This window comes from Pipistrellus kuhlii, unplaced genomic scaffold, assembly GCF_014108245.1.
Source record: "Pipistrellus kuhlii isolate mPipKuh1 unplaced genomic scaffold, mPipKuh1.p scaffold_m20_p_5, whole genome shotgun sequence".
Classification (NCBI taxonomy): Eukaryota; Metazoa; Chordata; class Mammalia; order Chiroptera; family Vespertilionidae; genus Pipistrellus; species Pipistrellus kuhlii.
The window spans coordinates 36,423,850-36,447,646 of record NW_023425551.1 but is presented as its reverse complement, the minus strand read 5'-3'; the positions used below and the strand labels follow the sequence as shown (position 1 = coordinate 36,447,646).

At 34.0% G+C, this 23,797-nt stretch overlaps 1 protein-coding gene across 14 annotated transcripts in view; it reads right to left on the bottom strand.

Moving 5' to 3' along the window:
• ASCC3 (activating signal cointegrator 1 complex subunit 3) overlaps nucleotides 1-23,797 on the bottom strand; it is a 217,716-nt gene that overhangs the window by 162,355 nt on the left and 31,564 nt on the right. For 12 of the 14 annotated variants that reach the window (XM_045573232.1, XM_045573233.1, XM_036413368.2 and 9 more), the window contains 4 exons: nucleotides 14,738-14,858; nucleotides 11,849-12,056; nucleotides 11,043-11,184; nucleotides 10,325-10,450 (listed from right to left, as the gene is read on the bottom strand). In XM_045573232.1, coding sequence (XP_045429188.1) covers nucleotides 10,325-10,450; nucleotides 11,043-11,184; nucleotides 11,849-12,056; nucleotides 14,738-14,858 — 597 coding nt within the window. Of the gene's footprint in view, nucleotides 1-10,324; nucleotides 10,451-11,042; nucleotides 11,185-11,848; nucleotides 12,057-14,737; nucleotides 14,859-17,571; nucleotides 17,595-23,797 lie in introns of those variants that run through there. The other 2 variants (XM_036413380.2, XM_045573234.1) reach the window with 2 other exon arrangements.

Here is a 23,797-nt window from a genome sequence, read left to right as displayed (position 1 = left end):
GAGAGATGATTACAACTCAGTGGATATGATTAACACACTCGGTCCAAGCTCTATATGCTAGAATCTCATATCTCTAATATTCTTCACAAACCATGCTCCAAACCATAAATCACTTAACAGCCATGGGATTAAAAAAAAAATTTACATGAACACCTTCCTTAACATCCTTGAGTATTCACTAAGTAATTAGTGGAAACAGAGAGATAGGAGAATACATACTATATTTCTGAGGTACAACCAACGATTTGATGATGAGCTAAATGGAGAGAGTGGAAAGAAGTGAGATATATAAAAAATGACTTTTTTTTCCCTTGAGTAGATGGGTGGCAGTTCTATTAATGATGTAAGAAAAGCTAAAATGACAGACTGAGAGAGGAAAAATACATTCTATTTGAAAGGCCCATTACATGTCCAAGGTGATATTTCAAACAGGCAATTGCATCTTACTTTGGAGGTTAAGGATTTTTAAAAATTGCATTTTCAGAGAGGTACAATGACTTTCCCAAAGTTACATAGTCATAGCAGTCTATAACTAAAAATAAACACTCCACTAAGAATAATGAAGACCAAACATCAGACACCTTATTGTTAGGGAAATCTTAATTACTGGGACTACATACTTAAAAATAAACTAGTTCCACTAAAAAAACAAAAAACACAAAACAAAACAAACAAAAAAACAAAACAGAATGTTTAAAAAACCGTGTTAAACAATACAGCTCTGGACAGCATCCAGATTACTTACATAATGTTTTAAAATTTAATATTATACTGTCAGAACACAGCAGACTGCATTGCAGGAAAGGCTCTTAAGGCAATATCCAAAATCCTTAACTTGGTCAGAAAAGCCCTGCCATAATCTGAGTCATGGACTGCAGAAAACAACATTATAAACTTTCAATAATGGGATGTTTGGGGAAAGACAAAGAACATTAGTTTTCATCTGACCTCTTCTTCTTTATGACTTTATCCTTAGGAAGCAAAGAAACCAGAAAACAAGTAATCATTTATTGACTCTGTTAAAAAATGGAATTAAAAGTTCCTTTCCAACATGGATTAAATCATTACTACTTATTTCTACATTCCAACCTCAAAGTCTAAAATAAAACAGTTAAGTCCAAACATCTATCACATACAAGGTTCCAACTGAAATGTAATTTCTCAACTTTTTTTTTTTAAAGATTGACAAACACTTCCCCTGATGACATGAAATCATTTATATTCTCGAAACTGCTAAATGATAAATATAAGGAGTTATTTTCCTCTGGAGTCATGGTTGGCAAACTGGCTCGTGAGCCACATGCGGCTCTTTAGCCCCTTGAGTGAGGCTCTTCCACAAAATACCATGGCCTGAGTGAGTTTATTTTGAAGAAGTGGTGTTAGAAGAAGTTTAAAAAATTTGGCTTTCAAAAGAAATCTCAAAAGAAATTTCAATCATACTGTTGATAGTTGGTTCTGTGACTAATGAGTTTGCCGACCACTGCTCTAGAATATGAGACTACAAAGAGTTAGGACTTATGTTTTTCATCTTTGTCTCCCTAATACCTAGCATAGTACCTGGCACAAAGCAAATATTTAGTGATGCTGTTTTTCCTGTATTTGCTTTAACTAAATCATAATGGTATTAAGTCATAATACCATCTTTGAGCTATATCATTGCCGTTTTTTTATAAATTAATACATAAGACACTTTGTGTTAAACACAATGACTATCTCTAGAACAGGAGATTGGTATAAATTTTTCTGCTCACATTATTTAAACTTAACAGTTGTTTTCCATCAGATATTATAAATACTAGCCAAATTACCTTTCTTCTATACTCATTCACTGCAGTTTCCAGTGAAAAGAGTTACCTTGAAGTATATCAGTTCCTGTTACATTTGCTCTGGGAATACCCCAAAAAAGTGTTGTTGTTTCTTTTAATATAATTTTTACAATTTTAAAATCCTCCTGACACTAAGACAGCACTTTAGAAAAAAATCAGTAAAAACCATGCTTATTTCTTTGCATCAGGTGTGTAAGAATCATAGGAAACTCTTGGGACATTACAGTGGAAATAGGGATCCCCTTTTACCACAGATAATAGGATTCTAGGTCAGTGCTATTCATATAGAAATTATGTTCAACTTAGTGAACTGTGCCAGCATTTTTAAAGAATACAATGTGAAAGAAAAAGAAAATAGTACAAATGTATCACATATGATAAGGGTAAATACTACTTCACGAAAATTTTATTTGTGTTTGGGTTATACTTAATTACAATGGAAAATAGTTTTTTAACGTGAGCTGTAATAAAAAAGTTGGAAATCCATTGTTAAGATACCCACTTTCCAATGAATACTAATGCATTCTTTCAAAATGTGGCAAATTTCATTTAAAGAATAAAAACCTTTCTTTCACAAATGCTTACTTACAACCTTGGGCTTAGTAATTTCACTTTTTTAGAATACACTCAAAACATACTTGCACATCTGCAAAACTGTGTATGCAAAAGATTACTCATCAGAAAATTGTTTGTGGTAGCAAAAACTAGAAACAATCCAAATGCCATCAATACACTACCACTTGAATAAATTAGGGCACAGCCACACAATGGATTGTATCAGCCATAGAACAGAATAGGAATGTTTTCTATTTACTGAGATGAAAAGAATCTCCTTATGTGAAAAAAAGCAAGATGTAGAACATTATATATCCTAGCTTTTTTTCTTTAAAGTTGGTGGGGTAGGAAATAAGAAATAAGAATCTATATTTATATTTGCTTGTAGACATTCACACATAAAATACATATGATCTAAATACAATGATTATTAATGGAAAGCAGATGGGGAACAGAGATAAATAAGAAAAAAAGTTTGCTACTTAAAGGTTTCTAGTTTTTGAAATGTGACCATTATCTATTAAAAAAAAGGAAAAGAAAAAAGATACACAAAAAAACACAACTGATTCTTTTAAGAAATAGTAAAATTAAAGAAGCATCTGATCAAATGAAAAAGCCTACGTGAGCTCTCAAGCATTATAAAAGTATTATATTAGAAAATTCTCGTTATTCCTAGAGTTTTACCATCCAAAGACAAAAAAGTAAATTGGATTACTCTTCTAACAACCCTTCAAATTATTTTAAATAAGTCCTTCCACTTACTGTCTTGAACACTCTCCTTTTTGGTCATAATATGGCTGATTCTTCAATGGCTTTTCCCAATTAAAAATTCCAGAATGGATCATACAGCAGGTTCAGTTGCTACCCCCAGTACCTATGGCATTAAACCTGTGGCCTCACCGAAGCCTCTATGTCTTCATCGGAGGACCAGATCTGTTCTTAAGTGCAAGCCTACACTATGTGCTGCTGCTACCCAAAATGTACCCTCCCATTCCTTCAGTGTACACTGAACACTGCCTCCAAGTGGCAAGCTGTGAGGGCTTGTTCTCTGTCCGTAAGAATTCATGGTGCAGCAGGTGACTCTGGACCACCAGGAGCCTGTTTCTTGGGCCTCCACTCACCTCTGAACTACACACTTCCTTCCCCAACCTTTAAAGGAACCAGGAGAAAACCTGACAGGACACTTCACTGATTATCCCAAACAAAAACTAGATACCGTATTTTTCGGTCCATAAGACTCTCCGGACCATAAGATGCACCAGTTTTTAGAGAAGGGAAATGAAGAAAAAAAGATTCTGAAACAAATAGTGTCCTAAAATATTTTATGTGCATTAAAACCCAACATCACAGTCATAAACACATGTAATCAACCCTGTAAAGTAAATAGCAGCATTTAGAACCATTTTAGAGCCGGGCAAGCACACAGAGACCACACAGAGCCGGGCAAGTAAAAAAACTTTTTTTTTAAAGTATATGTGTAGGCTATATTTGGACCATAAGACGCAGGGACTTTCCCCCCCCCACTTCTGGGGGGGAAAAAGTGCGTGTTATGGTCCAAAAAATACGGTAATCTAAGACAAGAATAGTGGACTGATATGATATAAAAACACATAACATTATCTTTAATGCTCTTACATTACTAACAAACACTGAGATAACATATTCCCAATTATCTACATTGGCAAATAAATTGTTCCTTAATCCACTTACTAATGGTAATAATGACTGTTAAAAAGCATTTCTATTGAACACTTATTAGATACTAGGCTTGTTTTAAATGCTTTCAGGGATTATTTCATTTTACACACAACAAATCCTCTGAGGTAGGTCTTTTATTATTCTTATTTAAAGATGAGAAAACTGGGACATGGAGAGATTAAAGATCTGCCATGGATAAATAAATGGACAGTACATACACAAGGCAAGGACTGGAACTCAGATATGCAATACCTAAGTCCAAATTAAAAACTTGTAAAGTTTACTGATTCCATTACACTTAATCTTTATACTTTATGCAGACTTTTTAATCACGTAACTTAATTTTATCAAAATATAAAAATACTAAGTCAATAAAAATACTGACCATTCTAATAATCGAAAAACTGCAAAATAGAAAAATAATTTTTATTTATCTGAATATTTAAGACTTTTTTTAAAAAAATTGACTATTTTTTGTAATTTTTGTATCTTCATAATCTGTACAATAAAAGCCTAATATGAAAATTGTCCTCTCTACCAGGAGTTTGACTGCTCGCTATGATGAGTGCTGACCACCAGGGGGCGGCACGGAACATGGTGGGCATCAGCAATGCAATGCTGGCAGTGGGCGTCAGTGGAGGCTTTGCAGGCTCCAATGGGCCCCGATGAGAGCAGGACTGCGGCGGGATGGTGAAGCAGGTGAGCAGGCGGAACCAGGCCAAGGCAGGTTCGAGCCGGGCCCAATTGCCCCACAGACAACAACCAGCGGTGGCTTCTAGGTGCTGAGGGAGATGAGCGGGAGCCTAATGACTCAGGCAGAAAGGGGTGTGCTATCCAGGACCCAGAGTTCAGCTGGAACCTGCCCTTCCATGACAGACTCTCGAGCTTCGACTGCTGGCCAGGCATAGAGACCACACTCATGCAGGAATTTCATGCACCAGGCCTCTAGTATATTATATATGTCACGTATAAATGATTAACAGTAATAAACTTACATATCATTTAACCTAAAAATTCTATTTCAAAAAATTTATCCAAATTAAACGAACTGAAATAAGAAAGCCAGATAAATAATCAAGCACAAAGATATTTGCTATATTACCATTTATAATATTATAGAATTACAGTAGTTAAATAGAAGAAGATATACATGTTAGTACATATACACTTATAGACAAATGCACCTGAAAAGAAAAAAGGTATGCCACAGAATAGTAAAATAACTAATTAAATATAGTTTGTTAATACAAAAAGATATGAAAAGATACATATATCAAACTGTTCCACTGCAGATGGTATTATAAAGAAACTTTCATGCTCTATTACATTTTAGATACTACATTTTTGTAGTGAATGGATTTTATAATCAGCTCTATAAAGTACTTTTCCATTTAGATAAAAAAAAATATTTATCTTAGGAATAAACAAAAGGAGATCTATAATTCAATATTGTCAGAATGTTTTAAAAACAATAATTATTTATTGCTTTATAGCAATACCTAATGTTTTAATATAAACTCCAAATTCCTGATTCATCTTGTTCTTCATTATGTCATAAAAAGAGTCCTATATCTTCACCAAATAACAAATTTCCAATGTGAACTCCCACTTGAAAATGCACTGAGAAATTAATGCATTCTGTTAATTAAGAGACAAGAAGTGCATGGCCACTGTTGATTTCTCTTTACTGAAGATTCATGTGCTTTAATGTTTCATGACAATAATTCATTTGAATCAATCTGGGTTGAGGAAATTACATTTTAGCAACAAAAGAGAGAGTAATCTACTATTAAATCTTTGAAAGAAGTGAGATTGTAAGATTTTATGAAAATAAAATGTAAAATGAAATCGAGCCATATTTTATTACAAAAAAACAATAAGAAATCACAATGCATAATTCATAAATCTTTCTTTCATATTATTCAATGGAGTGCATTTACACCATTTAAAAGTGTAACCAAAAATATTTAACATGCCCACAAATGTTAATTCTTGAAAATTCTCTCATACTGAAAACATTACACCCAAGAAGCATAATGACAAAAAAAAAAACCAACTAAATAAATAAGTAGTTGGCCCTTCTATTGATATATTCCCTCCCTGACAACAAAATGATAAAAATAAAAGCTATTACTGCTTGTCCTTGGAGAGAAAAGCAAACAATAGCAATATCAAGTTTTATGAGAACTTAATGCATAATGTGAGTCAAGAGGACACTAATTTCCCAGGTATGAGTTAAGGCTTGAGTGCTAAGGAAAACTAAATAAGTCTTGTGAGGGGGGGGAAAAAAGACAAAACTTAGGCTACACAAACATAATAAACTCCTCTGATAAAACAACAAAATTGCACACGTTTCTAATTCAATATGTCAGATGTCACTCTGAAACACCTTCACCAAGCTGCTATGCCAACAGTCACAAGAAGACAGTAAAAGACATGGTTGGAGCAAAGCTATGGGGTTGATTGGGCTAGGTTTGGTTTGCTTTAGACAGAAACACCATAATAAGTGAGGGCTGGTTTCACAAAACCAGTATTATAATTATGTATACAAACTTCAGAGGCTTAAAGCAGAAGTGAAAAGCTAACAATCCGGTACTTTCTATGAACTTAATGTATTATTTTCGTAAGGGGACTGAAGTCATACTGACGTGTACTATGTCTATCCCTCCAGGATTCACTGTAAGTGTTGTAGCTTATTTCTTTGGCACTGCAGTCTACTTGGCCCAAATCGTGGGACCTGCCTTATAAAAAACAGCTGCACTTCTAAGCATGGCAATAAAACAGAAGCCAAAGAGTCTCTGTCAAATTCTGTTGACTCCCACATAGAAAATGTCATTTTCAGTTTCTTGGCTGATATTTATGGCAATAACTGGTTTCAGCTCTGACTTTAACCTTTAAATTATTTCCACCAGCTTGCCTGAAATCTTTTAAAGAGAGTAAAATGTTTGAACTTAATGTGGTCAAGCTCACAAAATGTTACAGATATTATACTATAGGTAATTTTTAAATTTACATCTTTACAGTACATAACTTTAAACTTTCCAAAACTAATTAAATAAAGCAAGAATGTCATTTTAAATGTACATCTCCTTAAACAAGAAAATTTAACTATCAGAACCCTCAAGGGAATTGATCCACTTGCATTCAATCTAACCGTATTTGAATAATTTATTATGAGATCAAGTTAAGATTTCATTTAATATAAATAACATAGTAAAAACACATTATATAAATGAAATTATTAATGACTTATTTAGAATAGTCAGTTCAACAGACAAATTTGTATGTGTGTGTATTCCAATATTCCAATGCTTAACAACATACATGGTATTGCTTTCCTGAAGAAGAAGTATTTAGAAATACCTACTTAAATTGGTACATTTAAAAATTTTATATTTTAAAATATAATTTGATGTCCTTAACTTATTTCCATAAAATAATCTGAAAATTATTTTTATTGGGAAAATAAGCAGTAAACTGGACTTATAAATTGCTATCTTAAATTAGAATGTACTACTTATTTTCCCAGATGAGATCTGAAGCTCACTTGGAAGGGTTTCAAATATACTACACCCACTACTCAAAAGAGTAATATAAGGACCAAGACAATGTCTGCTGGAGAGGAACTCAGCTGAGGGTTTGCTGAGGAAGCCAATGTTTGAGAACGAGTTTCTCATACTTGGGGTTCAGAAGTAAAATAAGAAATATTTATCAATTGAAATCAATCCAGAAATATCACAAATGACAGACTATTTAAGAAGATAGAGCAAGGAATAGCAACTATGGCCACAGGGCCAAATCTGGCCAGAAGCTCATATATATTTTAATTCTTTTAGGCCCGTAAACAAAGAATGGTTACTGTATTTTGAAAAGATCATATATAATAAAGAGTTAATGTGGGGGGGAAAAACAGAGAACAATATTAACTGGCGAATATAATGGAATCAGAGGTATGGAAGGGAGGTGAACTGACGATTTTCGGGGGGAAAGGGAGTAGGGGGTGCAGGAAGAGACTGAACATAAACTGTGTACCTATAGATGAGATCAATGGGGGTTGGAGGTGGAAAGGGCAGAGGGTGGGGTGGGAACCTAGTGAAGGGGAGCAATGGAGGGAAAAAAAAATGAGGAACATTTGTAATACTATGAACAATAAAGATTTATTTAAAATTAAAAAAAAAGAGTTAATGTGCAAATGGATGTCACACCCTCACATCATCACACCATAACTGCTCAGACACTCAACAACGGGGAGAGAGGAAGGGGGACAAGCCAGGCACATAAGAGCTTGCAAGAGAGGGATGGGGACCAGCCAACACAAATGAGTTCACAAGAAAGGAATGGGGAACACCCAGGCTGCAGACGGGAGAGGGACATGCCGCCCACCCCACAGTCCTGAGCACCTGCAGCTGGAGCTCAGGAGAAGCCGCCCACCCACAGTCCCGAAGCTGCAACCAGCCTGGGCAAAGCTGGCCTGGGTCCTAGGTGCCTATGGCCGGCCAGAGGGAGGGAAACATTTAGGTCCCAGGTGCCTGCGACCAGCTGGAAGAGAGAATCCTGGGTCCCAGGTGTGGGGTGAGGCAGAGGCAGTTAGTGGCTATCAGACCTGCAGGGGAGTAGTTAGGGGTGATCAGGCAGGTAGGGGAGCAGTTAGAGGCAATCAGGCAGGCAGGCAGAGGTGGTTAGAGGCTATCAGACAGGCAGGCAAGCAGTTAGGAGCCAGCGGTCCCGGATTGGGAGAGGCAGTCGGACATCCCTTGAGGGGTCTCGGATTGCAGGCCTGGCTGAGGGAACCCCCCCTTCCTATGATGCACAAATTTCATGCACCGGGCCTCTAGTATTTTAATAAAAAGGAACAAAATAATGACTATTAAACAGAGACCCTATGTGGGTCTAAATAATTATTATCTGCCCCTTTATAGAAATAAATATGAATGAATACTTACTTAGAAATAAGCATGAAAGAAAAGTGAGAAGCCCGATTAATTCATTATATAGACAATGAATGCCAATGCTTTTACATAAAAAAAAAAAAGTATAGTACTGAGTATAGAAAATGAAATAAATCTTAATGATAATGCTTATAAGGACTGGTAAGATTTAAAAAAATATATATGTATATAATTATTAATTCCACAGGCTCTCAGCCCTGGCTGCATTTCAAAATCACCTACAGAGTGACAATATAAACTTCAAAATATAGATTTATTGGCCCTTCCCAAGTAATTATGACAAAATATAGGCCAAAACATTTGGATTTTGAAAAGTTATACATGTAATTCTAATGCCCAGAATGAAACCCACTAATAAAGTTTAATTACAATTTTGGTCTACTATAAAATTTTATTTTAGAAAAGAACTTAAAAATGTAACAATAAAGAATTGTAGTAACAGCATAAAATGGCATATAATACTTTATGGTGAGTAAATATAATGCTAAATATTTATGTCTATTGACATAGAAAGATATATGTGATGACATATACAAACACACACAAATATATATTATATAATTCAATTTTTAAAAAACAAAATATACACACTCACATATATATATAAATGGAGTCAATTTTGGCTGGCTGTTATACTTTATACTGCTCTTTTTACTTGCCTATAGGATATGGTATTTCTGAATGACTATTCATATACAAAAACAAAGCAATTTAAATTTGGTAATAGAAAAGATTAAATAATATATACACTTTGAACTAAATTAAGAAATGTTTTCTTTTGAAATAAATCAAAAGTGGCAAAATTTTAACAACTGGTAAGTTGAAACAGATAAAGAGGGTATGTGGAGAATTCTATTCACACAACTTTTTCATAGGTCTGAAATTATTTAAAACTTACAACCTGAGGGGAAATAAATAAGAGTCCCCCCTTCCACAAAAATTATTACATTTTATTACAAACTGACCATTTGATATGTCAATAGAATACATAAAACCTTTAAATCATTTTAATTAAGCCAGTTTATATAGCTTGAACCAAATATTAGTTGAAAGAACCAAAATAAACATGAAGTACACAGAAATAAAAGTACATAAATGTTTAATGTATAAAGGAAATGTATATACATATGCAGTTTTTAAAATTTAAACACTCCTACTATACATCTTTAGTAACCAACTGCTTATGTCTCTTCATTGTATTGGTTAACTGACCTTGAAAAAGAATTTTTCCAATTCAAATCATTCATAAACATACCAAGCATCAAAAATATCAACTCTATAAGATGATTATCTCACCTCATCTAAGTCTTGGATATAAACTGGTTTCTCCTCAAAACCAATTGGCATTGGTTCACTGTGAGGAATCTTCACTTCTTCATACATCTTGTTATTCTCTCTTTGGATTCCTTCTGGCAAAATCATCTGTAAACATCAAAAATTAAAATTCAATAATAAAAACAAATGCTCTATCATAAATATTATTTAGAGAGAGAACACTACTGGTTTTACCAAATAGCACTAAAAAATAAATTTAGCTACTTTAAAGGAAAGGAAGGCTAATCAAATAAGCAAGCAAACAAACAAAAAACCATATACACACAAAGCGTTCATGTATTCGGTATCTCCTACAACATATGAACCATTTTATGTTGATGAATCTTAAAGTATACATTAATTAGATCATATTCTGGAAGATCACTGTACACACAAAGGTAGAAAAAATATCCAATATATAGTGTAAAGTTTAATAAAAAAAAAAAAAGCAATGCATTTGCTAAAATTAAAAAAAAACACAAGTTGCATATAATGAGAGAACAGATATTTTTTTAAATATCTACTATGTGTGAAGAACTTTACATACACTACATTATTTCGTTTTCCACAGTATTTTTAAATATAATTTAGCATAGTATAGTCCACTAGTATTAGAGTAACAAAGGAAACAGGGAAAATCTATGTGCCATTTCCTCAAATAGACATATTATCTCAAAGTGGTTAAACAGCAGTGACATACCTTTGCACCAGCAATGAATGCTGATGTTTTCATGGCTTCAGCCTGGGAATCATAAACATGGGGATAACGTATTTTTTCAAAGTCCATGTCCCTCTGCCTGCTCAGAATTGGAGCATTTCTAGCATTCATAAGTGCCTGCTCCCTTTAAATACAAAAACAATAGACTAAATCTGAAATTTTTATCTTGCAACAAAAAAACATACAGTATTAAACCAAGATCACTATAATAACTATTTTAGGTAGCCTTTCATTACAAAAGAGAATAAAACTATAAAAAGGAAGATATTAGCAATCCCAAAATTTTCTGTGAAATCACACAGGAGTCAACACATTTTTAGGTAACATCGTATTTATAATTTTGTTTGTCACAATCCCAAGATGTTTATAAATTAAAAATGGGTTTCGATATTTAAAGAGCAAGTATAATAATGCCTTCATTTAATTTTTCTCCTTTCTGCTTCTAAGTAATAATAGGTAAAAAGTATTCATTACGCTAGGAAAAGAAACAAATAACACAAAAAAATTGTGTAGGCTTCATAAATATTAACCTAGTGGTATGTGCACAGCGCCTAAAAATGGTGTACTTCTTAAACTAAATTTCTCACCTATCTAGAAGCAACAAGAATATTCTAATTAAGCAGATCACTGCTTTCTTATCCCATAAAATTATTTTTCATATAACAAAACTCTTTTCTTGTAAGAAAACGTGACTAGAAGAATAATATAAATTTGAAACTAAACTACAAAATGATAATGATATATAAATTACAACACAGCATTTTTTTTCATCTGCTGGCTTTTATTACCTATGTATCCGCAATTCCTTAGGATCGAAGTTTATAAGTCCTTCTCCAGAAATTTCACCATCTTCTCCAGCCTTTTTTTCTCGTCTCCAATTTCTTTTTTCTTCTCGGCGATACTGTTTCATTAACTGCTTTTCTTGTTCAGACTGAATAGTAACTTGACATCCATAACTGGGTTTAGCATTTTCTCCTAAAATTTTCTTGCAATTGTCTACAAAGCAAATTTAAAAAATCATATTTGGCAAATTTAACTTTAACACCATTTTGCTCCTCACCAAAACCTAAGAAAGCATAATGTTCTAACAATTCATTTTATTTTTAAAAACTGGCAAATTCATTTGTATGTTTTAAGGAGAGTTTTTAAAAATCACAACATCTAAATGATATTACATAGTAGCTTAAGAAAATTCAGCAGATATTTTCTTCCTATAGATTAAACAGTTTAATGTTATAAATTCTTACATATAACATCAGAACCTAAAAATTCATTTTGAAATAAGTTCTATGCATATAATTTCAATGCATAACTATCAAACTAATTGTCATTTCCTGTTACATAATCTCTATATATAAAAGCCTAAGTGAACGTTATGACCAGATGACTGGCCAGTAGCTATGACACACACTGACCACCAGGGAGCAGACACTCAATGCAGGAGCTGCCCCCTGGTCATCAGTGCACTCCCATAGGCATCCTCCCACGTCCCTCTTCCCGGTTGGCCAACCTCCTATGAGACAGCCCTGATCGGACCAATAGCTGGCCAGGCCGAGGGACCCCACCCATGCATGAATTCATGCACCAGGTTTATAATAATCAAATAATTCTTTCATTATATATCATATATGTGTAAAGAAACATGTTATTTACCCATCAGATATGTCTTCCCAATGTAATAGGCCTTACTGTGTTAAGTTACTCATATGTTACTACTTATTTATCCATGAAAGAAAATTTGTTAATATTAGCTCAGGATATAGTTAGAAGATAAGCAAGGTAAATTTAAAAAAAAGAGGATGGGAGAACCAAGATGGCAGCTGCCTCTCACAACCACATCAAAATGACTACTGAAAGACAGAACAACTATCATCCATAACCATGGGAAAGGTGGCTGAGTGGAAGTACTACAACTAGAGAGGTAAAGAAAGTTTGATTCTGGTCAAGGGCATGTACCTTGGTTGCAGGCACATACCCAGCAGAGAGTGTGCAAGAGGCAGCTGATGGATGTTTCTCCCTCATGAAGAAATGTTTCTAACTCTATCCCTCTCTCTTCCTCTCTGGAAAACATTAATAAAGTATATTTTAAAAATAAAAGAATGCAGCATTCTAACAGTTTCCACACATACTCTGAACTAAAAAAAAATTAAATTGCGAAGTCCCACAATCAGATATTAAGCAGAATTTTAAGAACACAACTAATGACATTCACTTATTAAAAATGAATGTCAAAGATGTGTGTGAAACTGAATACTTTTGGTGACATACTTAATGCTACATTAATGTTATTAATATTTTAAACAAATGTGATAGTAACAAATTCCTATTATACACACTTGTGATTTTATTCTAGTAAACAATGAAATTAAAAGAAGAAAATGTGTCTACCTCAAGAAGAGCAATATAAAGCTACAATCAGACTGTACAGAATGTGTTCTGTGAAATTGAACATAATCCTATATAATAAAATGCTAATATGCAAATCGACTGAACAGAGGAATGACTGGTGGCTATGACATGCACTGATCACCAGGGGCAGATATTCAATGCAGGAGCTGCCCCCTAGTGGTTAGTGCGCTCCCACAGGTGGAGCAATGCTCAGCCAGAAGCTGGGCTCATGGCTGGCAAGCACAGCACCAGTAGCGGGAGCCTCTCCTGCCTCCAAGAACCCTGCGGGGGGAGCAGGCCTAAGCTAGCAGGCAGACACCCCCCAGGTTGGAGAGGGTGCAGGCCAGGCTGAGGGACACCACCCCCACCACGTGCACAAATTTTGTGCTCCAGGACACTAGTTAGAAAATAAAAAATAAAAGTTGATGAGTTTGAAAAAGGGTGTTTCATTTCTAAAGGATCAAACACTTTTTAAAAATTCCAAACTGTGTACAAGGCTATCAAGAAACTTTCAGATATAGAGCAGAAATGTTTTCCTGATTATCATTTAAAACCTGAGTTTGGCATCAGTTGTGCCAGAGTAAGTCAGGCATGTTTATAGTTTTGGCTCCCTAAACAACTCTCTGGGGTTTAACAATATATGTAATACATGGCAATATAAACGTTCAAGTCTCTAAGTGTGGTAATTATTGCAGTTAAGAAGGAGACTTGCTTCCTTGCATGTATGCTTAAAATTTTATATTGGATACTCAGGATATCTGAAACTGCCAGTCACTGTTCAGGAAAAATTTTAAATGTAGGGGTGTGTGTGCTCATACATGTGTGTAGAAAATTATAATGAGAAGAGAGAAAGACAAAGATGGGGAGGGGAAGTAAAATATTAACGACTGGTAAATCTACATAAAGGGCATGTCCAATGTACAACCCCTGTATCTTTAAACAGGTTTGAAAGTTTTCAAAATAAATAGTTGGGAAGAAATTATAATATTACTTGGCCCATACTAATGGTTATGTGTATTTGCTTTTAAAAAATGTTTATCTATTCAAATCTTCTGCTAAAAAGAAAACCTAAGCCATAAATAAACATAAATAGAATCTTGGCCATACTACCCTTTTTTAGGGCACTGATATTTGTTTAATAGATTGCCATATCTAAAATCTACTTTTGAAAGATGTTAACAGTAAATTATATAATAAAACAAAGGATATTAAGAGTATAATTATATTAAAATGATTTGCTAACCAATGCAAAACCTTTAAATTAGAATCACCACTAAATTCTTTCTTACCTTGAAGAGCCTGAAACTTATAGTCATTTGAAGAATTAAGAAATCTATCCACAATTGTAATTCTGTTCTGAAGAAGCTTCTCAATAAGTTCAATTCCATCAGGTCCCAGCAGTTCAAATAGCTTATAAGGGGAGAAAATCACAACATGTTACCTCAAAATTAACTTTTTAAAGTTATTAATATCCTAATTCCACAGAGTCCTACTTAGGAAAAAAAAAGCTTTACAAAACAATTTAGAAAAGAAAAGTAACTTCATATTGCTAAGGAGCAACAGTTACAGAACATGACTCAATTTTTAAAAATAATTATGGCTTACATATAAAACTCTACATCACAGAATATTAAATCTGTACATTTGGTTTTTCTTGACATAGTCAAATGAAATTCTAAAATTAATTTGCTTTTTTAACATACTGTTCTAGTTATCTCAAATAGAGTACCATTTTTCTTTTCTTTTTTAAAAAATATATTTTATTGATTTTTTTTACAGAGAGGAAGGGAGAGAGATAGAGAGCTAGAAACGTCGATGAGAGAGAAACATCGACCAGCTGCCTCTTACACACCCCCTACCGGAGATGTGTCCGCAACCAATGTGCCTGCCCTTGCCCAGAATCGAACCTGGGACCTTTTAGTCCACAGACCGACGCTCTACCACTGAGCCAAACTGGCTTCGGCAAGAGTACCATTTTTCTTACAACTTACTACATAACAGTTATCTTTAAAGTTAAAAAATCTGAATGTTGCCGAAATCGGTTTGGCTCAATGGATAGAGCATTGGCTTGGGGACTGAAGGGTCCCGAGTTCAATTCTGGTCAAGGGCATGTACCTTGGTTGCGGGCATATCCCCAGTAGGGGGTGTGCAAGAGGCAGCTGATCGATGACTCTCTCTCATCTATGTTTCTGACTCTCTCTCTCCCTTCCTCTCTGTACAAAATCAATAAAATATCTTTTTTTTAAAATCTGAATGTTTTAATCATGAAATGCCAAATTTTCAGTGTTTAATTATTATTAAATTATTTTATTAATAATTTTCAATGCTTATTAAATCCAAAATCTACAGCACAGTACTGCAAATGCTTTATTTAACTTCATAAAAAGTCTCCATACATATCCTCCCCAACTATGAAGAGCGGCTGCCAAAGATTAAGTTGATTCCAGAGTGAGAGAATGACTTTTAGGATTCAGAGACTTTCAATTACAAAACTCTATGAAATAACTGTTGCAAAAAGCCTACATGTTTACTCAGGTACAGTTTGGGATATTACTTTTCTCCTATCTAGAAATATTATACTCTAATTTTGCATGTAAAGATTTTATCTTTACCAAATTCTATTCTCAGAGATTCCACACAAATAAAGTCACTATTAAAAGTAGAAATTTAGCCCTAGCCAGTTTGTCTCAATGAATAAAACATTGGCCTGCAGACTGAAGGGTCCCAGGTTCGATTCCAGTCAAGGGCACATACCCCGGTTTCAGGCTCGACCTTCAATCAGTGGATGTACAGGAAATACAGTGATTTCAATTCTTATCATTGATGTTTCTCTCTCTTCCTCCCTCTCCCTCCCTGAAATCAATAAAAGTGTATTTTTAAAAATGAAAAAAATAGAAATTCATGTTGAATATATATATGAAACATTAAATGTTTAATAAATAGTTTATTCTTGCTGTTCTTTTTACTGACATTATCTACACACAAGGCCCTTCTTCTTCCATCTAGCCTCCAATGATGGAATAGCTCTTCCTTCAGGCAAAGCATCATGGAAAATACTGGGGCCCCATTCACTCTCACCCTGGCTCTCACAGTCCTGATTCCATACAAGGAGAGGCAAGCCTTCCCCACTTCCATGGAGTACTCAGCCCTAAAGCAAGGCTGTCACTCAGAGGGAAGCTTTCCATTGTCCCCTCCTCAGCTCCAGAGCTCTGCCTCACAGATCTTGGGATGTGTGTATGGGATGGGAGAGGGGAAGAACTAGGCCATAAAAAGAATAGAGAAATATGTAAAACAGAAAGTGGTTGTTTAGAATTGAGGGGGGCAGAGTGGAGGGATAGAAGCTAAAGTTTGGAATTTCTTTTTGAAGTGATAAAAATGCTCTAAAATTGACTGATGAGGTTTGCACCTAACTGTGAATATACGAAAAACCATTTATTTGTGTACGTTAAATGAGTAAATTATATGGTAAGTGAATTATACAGCATGGGGCAAATGTAGGTTTATAGCTGTTTGAATGGAAAATAATTCAATAATTAATAAATAATATAAGAATAAACTGTTTGTGAACTCACTACTGTATACCTACTTTTGCTTCACCCTGTATATCAATAAGGCTATTTTTTAAAGAAGAAAAAAAATGAAACAAATTACTTAAAATACTAAAAGTAACAAAAGATCACTTAGTGTTGAAAGATAAAGATTAAATATAATTTTCCCAATAAGTATTTTAACTGTTTTGAATTTCTGTTAGACACAAGCCCTGTGCTTAATATTAAGGGTGATAATAAAAAAAAAGGTAATTGAAATATATATTTACATTGCTACTTTTCCCCAAACACACTCCAAATGAATTGCAGTAGGAAATGCTCTCTACATAAAATATGAAATGTTCTTTATATTTTTATCAACTCTCAGAGAATGTGTTAATTCCTAAAATGAGACCATTTCTTCCATAAGAAAATAATTCCTTTTGATAATTATTTTTTACATATTCTTTGCTAATGAAGGTTATTTAATCTGAAATTAAATGTTCACACATGATAAATTAGAGATTCTGGTTAAAAAATTTTAGTCCACAACATAATTTTAAGATCACAGTACAAAGAGCACATTAATAACACACCTAAGACCTAGCAAAAGGGACAAGGAGGCTGGTTCTTTGCTCTGAATAGCAGAACTTCCATAACTCCAAGATAAAGAATCCCCAACAGAATTCTGGGATCAGCTGCCATCAGGTTTAAAGCAATTCTAAAATTATGATTTTCCTAACATTTGCCATTTTTATCCAGAGCAGGTGCAGCTCTCGTTCAAGATTTGCACTACAAACTAATTTGGCAGCGAGAGTGACTGTAAAGGTACAGCTGTCTGGATCACTGGTCTATGCACTGACACAATTCCAGATGAAATCAAATTGAAAAAAGTTAGGGGAGGGAAAGGTAACTGTGGGCACAGAAACAGACATCAACTACAGAGTTTTAAAGAAAAGAAAAAAAGAATGCAGTTTTCAAACAATACAAAGGCATGTGTCACTATCCTGGCTATAAATTAAGGATATTAAGATTTTTAAAGGGTCACAATAGGAATAGACAGGTAACATCCTATTCCTGTTAGATTTTAAAGTCATTATCATCTATTAAGGCTTTTCTAAACAGACAAAGGTTCTCAAAGTTCTTATTGTTATTATGAATCCTTTTTCATTAAATTAAATAATTAAAGTAATTTTTCATCAAATTAAAATGATGAATGGAAACAGTCAAAAAGTTAACCAACAGAATATGTTTCTGGGACGCCAAATATTTCAGAACATGTGCAGACTAACTTTAAAAACCTTACTTCCTTGTTTCTTATTTAACAGATGAATGTAGCTTGTTAATCTCTCAGCAAAAGTAATTCCCACTTTCTACTGTATTCTGAATTATGTCATTTTTGTTATTGCAATTGGAAAAAAGATATAATGGATGCAATAGTAAATATAATCATAAACCTTTAAATAACATACCAGGAAAAATTATACTATAAACCTTATGAAAATGGTAATAATAAAAGATATAATGGACCTAAATAAGAAATATAAAGTTAGCCGGGACCGGTTTGGCTCAATGGATAGAGCATTGGCTTGGGGACTGAAAGGTCCCAGGTTCGATTCAGGTCAAGGGCATGTACCTTGGTTGCGGGCATATCCCCAGTGGGGGGTGTGCAAGAGGCAGCTGATCGATGACTCTCTCTCATCGATGTTTCTGACTCTCTATCTCTCTCCCTTCCTCTCTGTACAAAATCAATATAATATATTAAAAAAAAAAAAAGAAATATAAAGTTATACTCAAGGGGGGGTACACAGATATGCTGGGGATTTATGAAACCACAAAATAAATAAAAAACATACTTGAATTTGTGGTTTACCCAAATATTTAGAGGCAAATATTTCAAAGGATAACACAATTCTGGTCATATTAATGTCTTGTTTTAATTCTACTTTTCCGGTTAGTAAAAAAAAAAAATGTTGAATAAAATAGTATTTAATCACTAAATCAGGTTTTAAAGCAGATAAAATTTCAATATTTATAAATGGTTTGTCAGTTCTATTTTTGTTTCTAACTAGGCAATGTTAAAGAATTCATTGAAAGTCAACAAACTTCCAATGCCTCTCTAAAAATTTAAAGATGAAGCATTGAACTGAACACTTGGACAGTTCATAGAGCTCAGAACATCACAAGGTGTGATTAAAAAATATGGAAGTATATTCAATCACATTTTAATACTATTAATAAAGTTAAACATTATTTTTAAAACAGTATTCTTTTTAATTTGCCACTTATATGTATGTTTTAGAAGTTATAATAGTAATCTATGTAATTTAAAATTAAATACATTTATATCAAGAATGCATTATCACAAATGATTAGAGGGCAGGATAAAAAAGTTTTAAGTAAGAGACCAATGCTTAATGTATCATTCTCTAAAAAAGTTTTTTTTACAATTTAACAGTTTTCTGATCTGGGCATGTTTTATAATCATTATCTATATTTAATATATTTTTATAGAAGTTATTAAATGGTGTTTACAAAAATTGCTGCTGCTTTATAGAATTTAAAGAAATACATACTATGTATAATCCACTGATACCGTCACTGCTCATATTTTCAAAACTACTGCATAATTGCATTCTAAGTCAACAACCCAGTCCTTACATACTTTATGTTATCCCTGTCGGTCAATTGATTTTAATAACTTAATGAATTTAAGAATATTAGTATGGCAGTTTAGGGTAAGAGCATAATCAGCCAGAGCTCAAATTGTGAGCCTGTTAACATTAGGACTTTAGATGACTTTTCTGAGCTCCATTTCTCATTTGTAACGGAGAAATAAAAGAGTACATGCATATCCTTTGTAGGGCTGCCAGAGGGATGTCTGACTGCGAGCTTAGTTCCTATCCGCTGGGGGGCGGATCTAAGCCAGCAGGTGTACATCCCTCAAGGGGTCCCAGACTACAAGAGGGCGCAGGCTAGGCTGAGGGACCCCCCAAGTGCACCAATTTTCATGTACCAGGCCTCTAGTGTTAATTATAAAATAAACAACAACCTTCCTCATATTGAGCCCAAACACTCTCCCTATAGCTTCCATCTATCACTATATTGTGCCCTCTGGGGTTACAAAGAATGACCTACAGGACAACCTTTCAAATATCTGAAGATAAGGCAAAGCAGTAGCCGCACTTCACGCACAAGTTCCTTTTCGCCCAGGTAAACACACATAAATCCCCTCTTAGTCATATAACTTGATTTCTAGATGATTCTCCATCCAGAGTCCTTCTGAAAACCTTTTACGGAGCCTCTTAAAAACTGGCACCCAAACAAAACATATTTTAAGCAGGTGACAGAGACTAAAACAACTTTTTACTAGATGGTAAACTTTTCTGAACATAGCATAAATGGTAACAACATTATATTGTTGGTACAAACTCAATGTGTAATTAAATAAAAACGTTTGGGTTTATGTTTGTTCCACAGGAATCCAAAGATAGCCAAAATTTCCATACTCTGTACTTTGTGTCAATTCTGAGCCCAGAATTTCAAATGAATCCCTTATTAGATTCACTTTCTTCCTGTTTCTTCTTCCGGTTTTTAAAGAGCTTTCTAAATCCAGACTCTGGCATCCATCATGTCAGTCAACATTATCAATGTGGAATCTATCCTGAACACAGCTCAATGACTATGTCTTCATGTAAATTACTGACTAAAGTACTGAGGACAGGGCAAAAGTTAAAACATTTCAGGAAAAAATAAAATGAAGACTTGGCCCTAAAATGGCAATAAACCAATACTTAGGGAAACAGTTTTCAAACAATTATTAACTCCATCCAACTGTATTAATCACCAGTGGAAGGTTCTCTTATCTTGTTTGTCCAATTCAGGTACTTCGTTAACATTATACCCACTAGCTACATGAAGCTATTTCTGTTCTCAGTAATTGCAATTATACAAAATTGAAAGTACAGTTCCTGTTATATTAGCCACATTTCAAGAGATCAACAGCCACATGTGACTAGTGGCTGCCAACCCTGTTCTAGATGTTCTGTTTTTACTCTAAAATTCTCTGCTGAGATCTAGACAGGATCTATTTACATAGCATAATTTATGTCTAGTTGTATCATCCTATCAAATTGGATATTTTTAAAACCTGTAATTTTATATTGAAGTTTGCTCTTTGTGTTGTACATTCTACAGATTTTAGCAAATGTATGACTATCGCATGTATCCAGCATCACAAAGAATAGATTCACTGCCCTAAAAATCCCTTGTGCTCTACCAATTCATTCCTTTCCATCCCGTGGCAACCAATCATCTTTTTACTGTTTAAAAAAAAAAAAAAGAAAGGAAAAAAAAAGGTTTTGTCCTTTCCAGAATGCCATACAGCTGGATTTATAAAGTAATGGAGCCTTCTCAGATTAACTTATTTCACTTAGCAGTATTCATTTACGTTCCCTCTAAGTAACTTGATGCCTTATCTCCTTTTATCACAGAATAGTATTCCATTATATGGTTACTACTGGCTCTACACACAAATCCATGTGCTAATAAGCTCTCCGAGACACAGTAGCTCGCTGCCCCGCCCTCCTGTAATTCTCCTCAGCTCATAGCTTGCCGCCCAACCATCCTATAGCTCTCTGCCGCAGGTAACTCACTGCACCATCCTCCTGTAGCTCTCCACCACTTGTAGCTTGCTGCCCCCCCCTTCCTGCAGATCAGTCGTTACCTTCATGGCATAACAACCATTTGCATATTACTTCTTTATTATATAGGATTCCACCATTTATTTATTCATCCCCCCTCCACTCCCCAATAAAAGGTTTCTTGACTACTTCCAAGTTTGGGCAATTTATGTCTTTATTTTTTTTATTTCTTTAAATTATGCTCTTTACATTTATTGTCATACCCATAAAAAATGAAAACAAATCCTATTCAGAGATATGCTGAAAGCATATTAACTTGTATACTTATTTCACTTTTCCTTATTTTCCAATCTACACTAATAAAAAAGATGCAGCCGAAAGTGGTTTGGCTCAGTGGATAGAGTGTCGGCCTACAGACTGAGAGGTCCCAGGTTCGATTCCGGTCAAGGGCATGTATCTTGGTGGGAAGTGTGCAGGAGGCAGCTGATCGATGATTCTCTCTCATGGATGTTTCTGACTCTCTATCCTTCTCTCTTCCTCTCTGTGGAAAATCAATAAAATATATATATATTTTTAAAAAATGCATATTGGCCATACTTTCATGACGCCCACCAGCAATCAGGAGTGAGTATGCAAATCAACCCAACAAAGATGGCAGGTTAATTTGCATACACAGGCGCCAAGCAGCCAGAGGTGGGGCGGGGTGCTTGTGTTGTCACCATAGCGACAACGCAGGCATTCCACATTGCCCCAGCCACTCAGGGCTTCTGGGCAGCATGGGAAGCAGGAAGGAGGATCCAGTGCAAAGGCAGAAAGGTGGCTCTGGGCTGGAGCAAAGGCAGCTCCAGCCGAGTGAAGGCTGTGCCAGCAGCCAGGGGAAGGAAGGGCCATTCTTGCACAAATCTTCATGCATCAGGCCTCTAGTCTTTCTATAATAATACATAGTACTTAATCAGAAAATATTTTATTTTATTTTTAAATAATACAAACCAGTTTCTAGTTTACCATTTCTAGTCTTTCTATAATAATACGTATTACTTAATCAGAAAATATTTTATTTTATTTTTAAATAATACAAACCAGTTTCTAGTTTACCATTTTTTTTCACATTTTGTCTATTAAGTACATAAGGCATCACTAAGTAGACAAAAGTTTAAGTTTTTCACACATTTATCACATTTAGGGTAAATACCAGAAATTATATAAACAAAAAAATCTCTTATCATGTAGACAAATCAGCTAATAACTAAAGTACAAAGGCAAATGATCAGATAATTTAAACTTAATTTCCTCTTATCAAATCTTATTTTTCAAAGGAAAAGCCTTGTTTTATCAAACAGCATTTAACCACATGGGAATCACTCTTACATAAAACATCTTCTAAGTGAAAAATTATTTTAATAAGATTAATCATTGTTATTTCATAATAGCAATAAAAGTAAATGTTTTAACTATCTAGTCACTTGAATTAATGAGAAAATTCCTTAGTCTAATATCTAACTGAAACTATGAGGAGTGGAGATGCAGTAAGTGAAAGGTGCTCATTAGAAGATATCATTTTGAACTAAGCTAATTAGAAAAAACAGCAGCCTATGCATAAAAATTAAAAATTTGCTTGAACATCTAAATGGCAATATTTATCAAATGGAGTAAGTGGATGAGATATTATATTCTAAATAAGCTAATTTCTCATATAAAACTGGAGATAGGATTAAAAGTACAAAAATAAAGCAAAACATAAGGCTTAACAATAATATAAGTAATAATGAGTTCCTGGTTTGGTGGTGGTGTTTTTTCCAGAATCATCAAAATACTTGAAAAGGTTGTAGTTATTATTCAAAAGACACAATAGAAAATATATAGTTAATTTTCTGTTACCTTGAGGAAACTTAATAGTTTAATTTTAACCCTAAGTAGAAAGAATAGTTGAATATGTATTAATCACTATTGTGAGGTATAATTGGCATATACATTCTATATACTAAATTTATTTTACTATTTTCAAGTTTTAACTAAACCCTTAAAGAATTTATCAGAACAAAAAAATGCTAATCCTATAAGGATAATAAGAGTTATTTGTTTTAAAAACAACAACACTAAAATATATTTTACTTTTACACATCTTAAAATTTCCTAAAAAAATAAACTTTCCTTTTATGCTTAATATAGGAAGAGATGA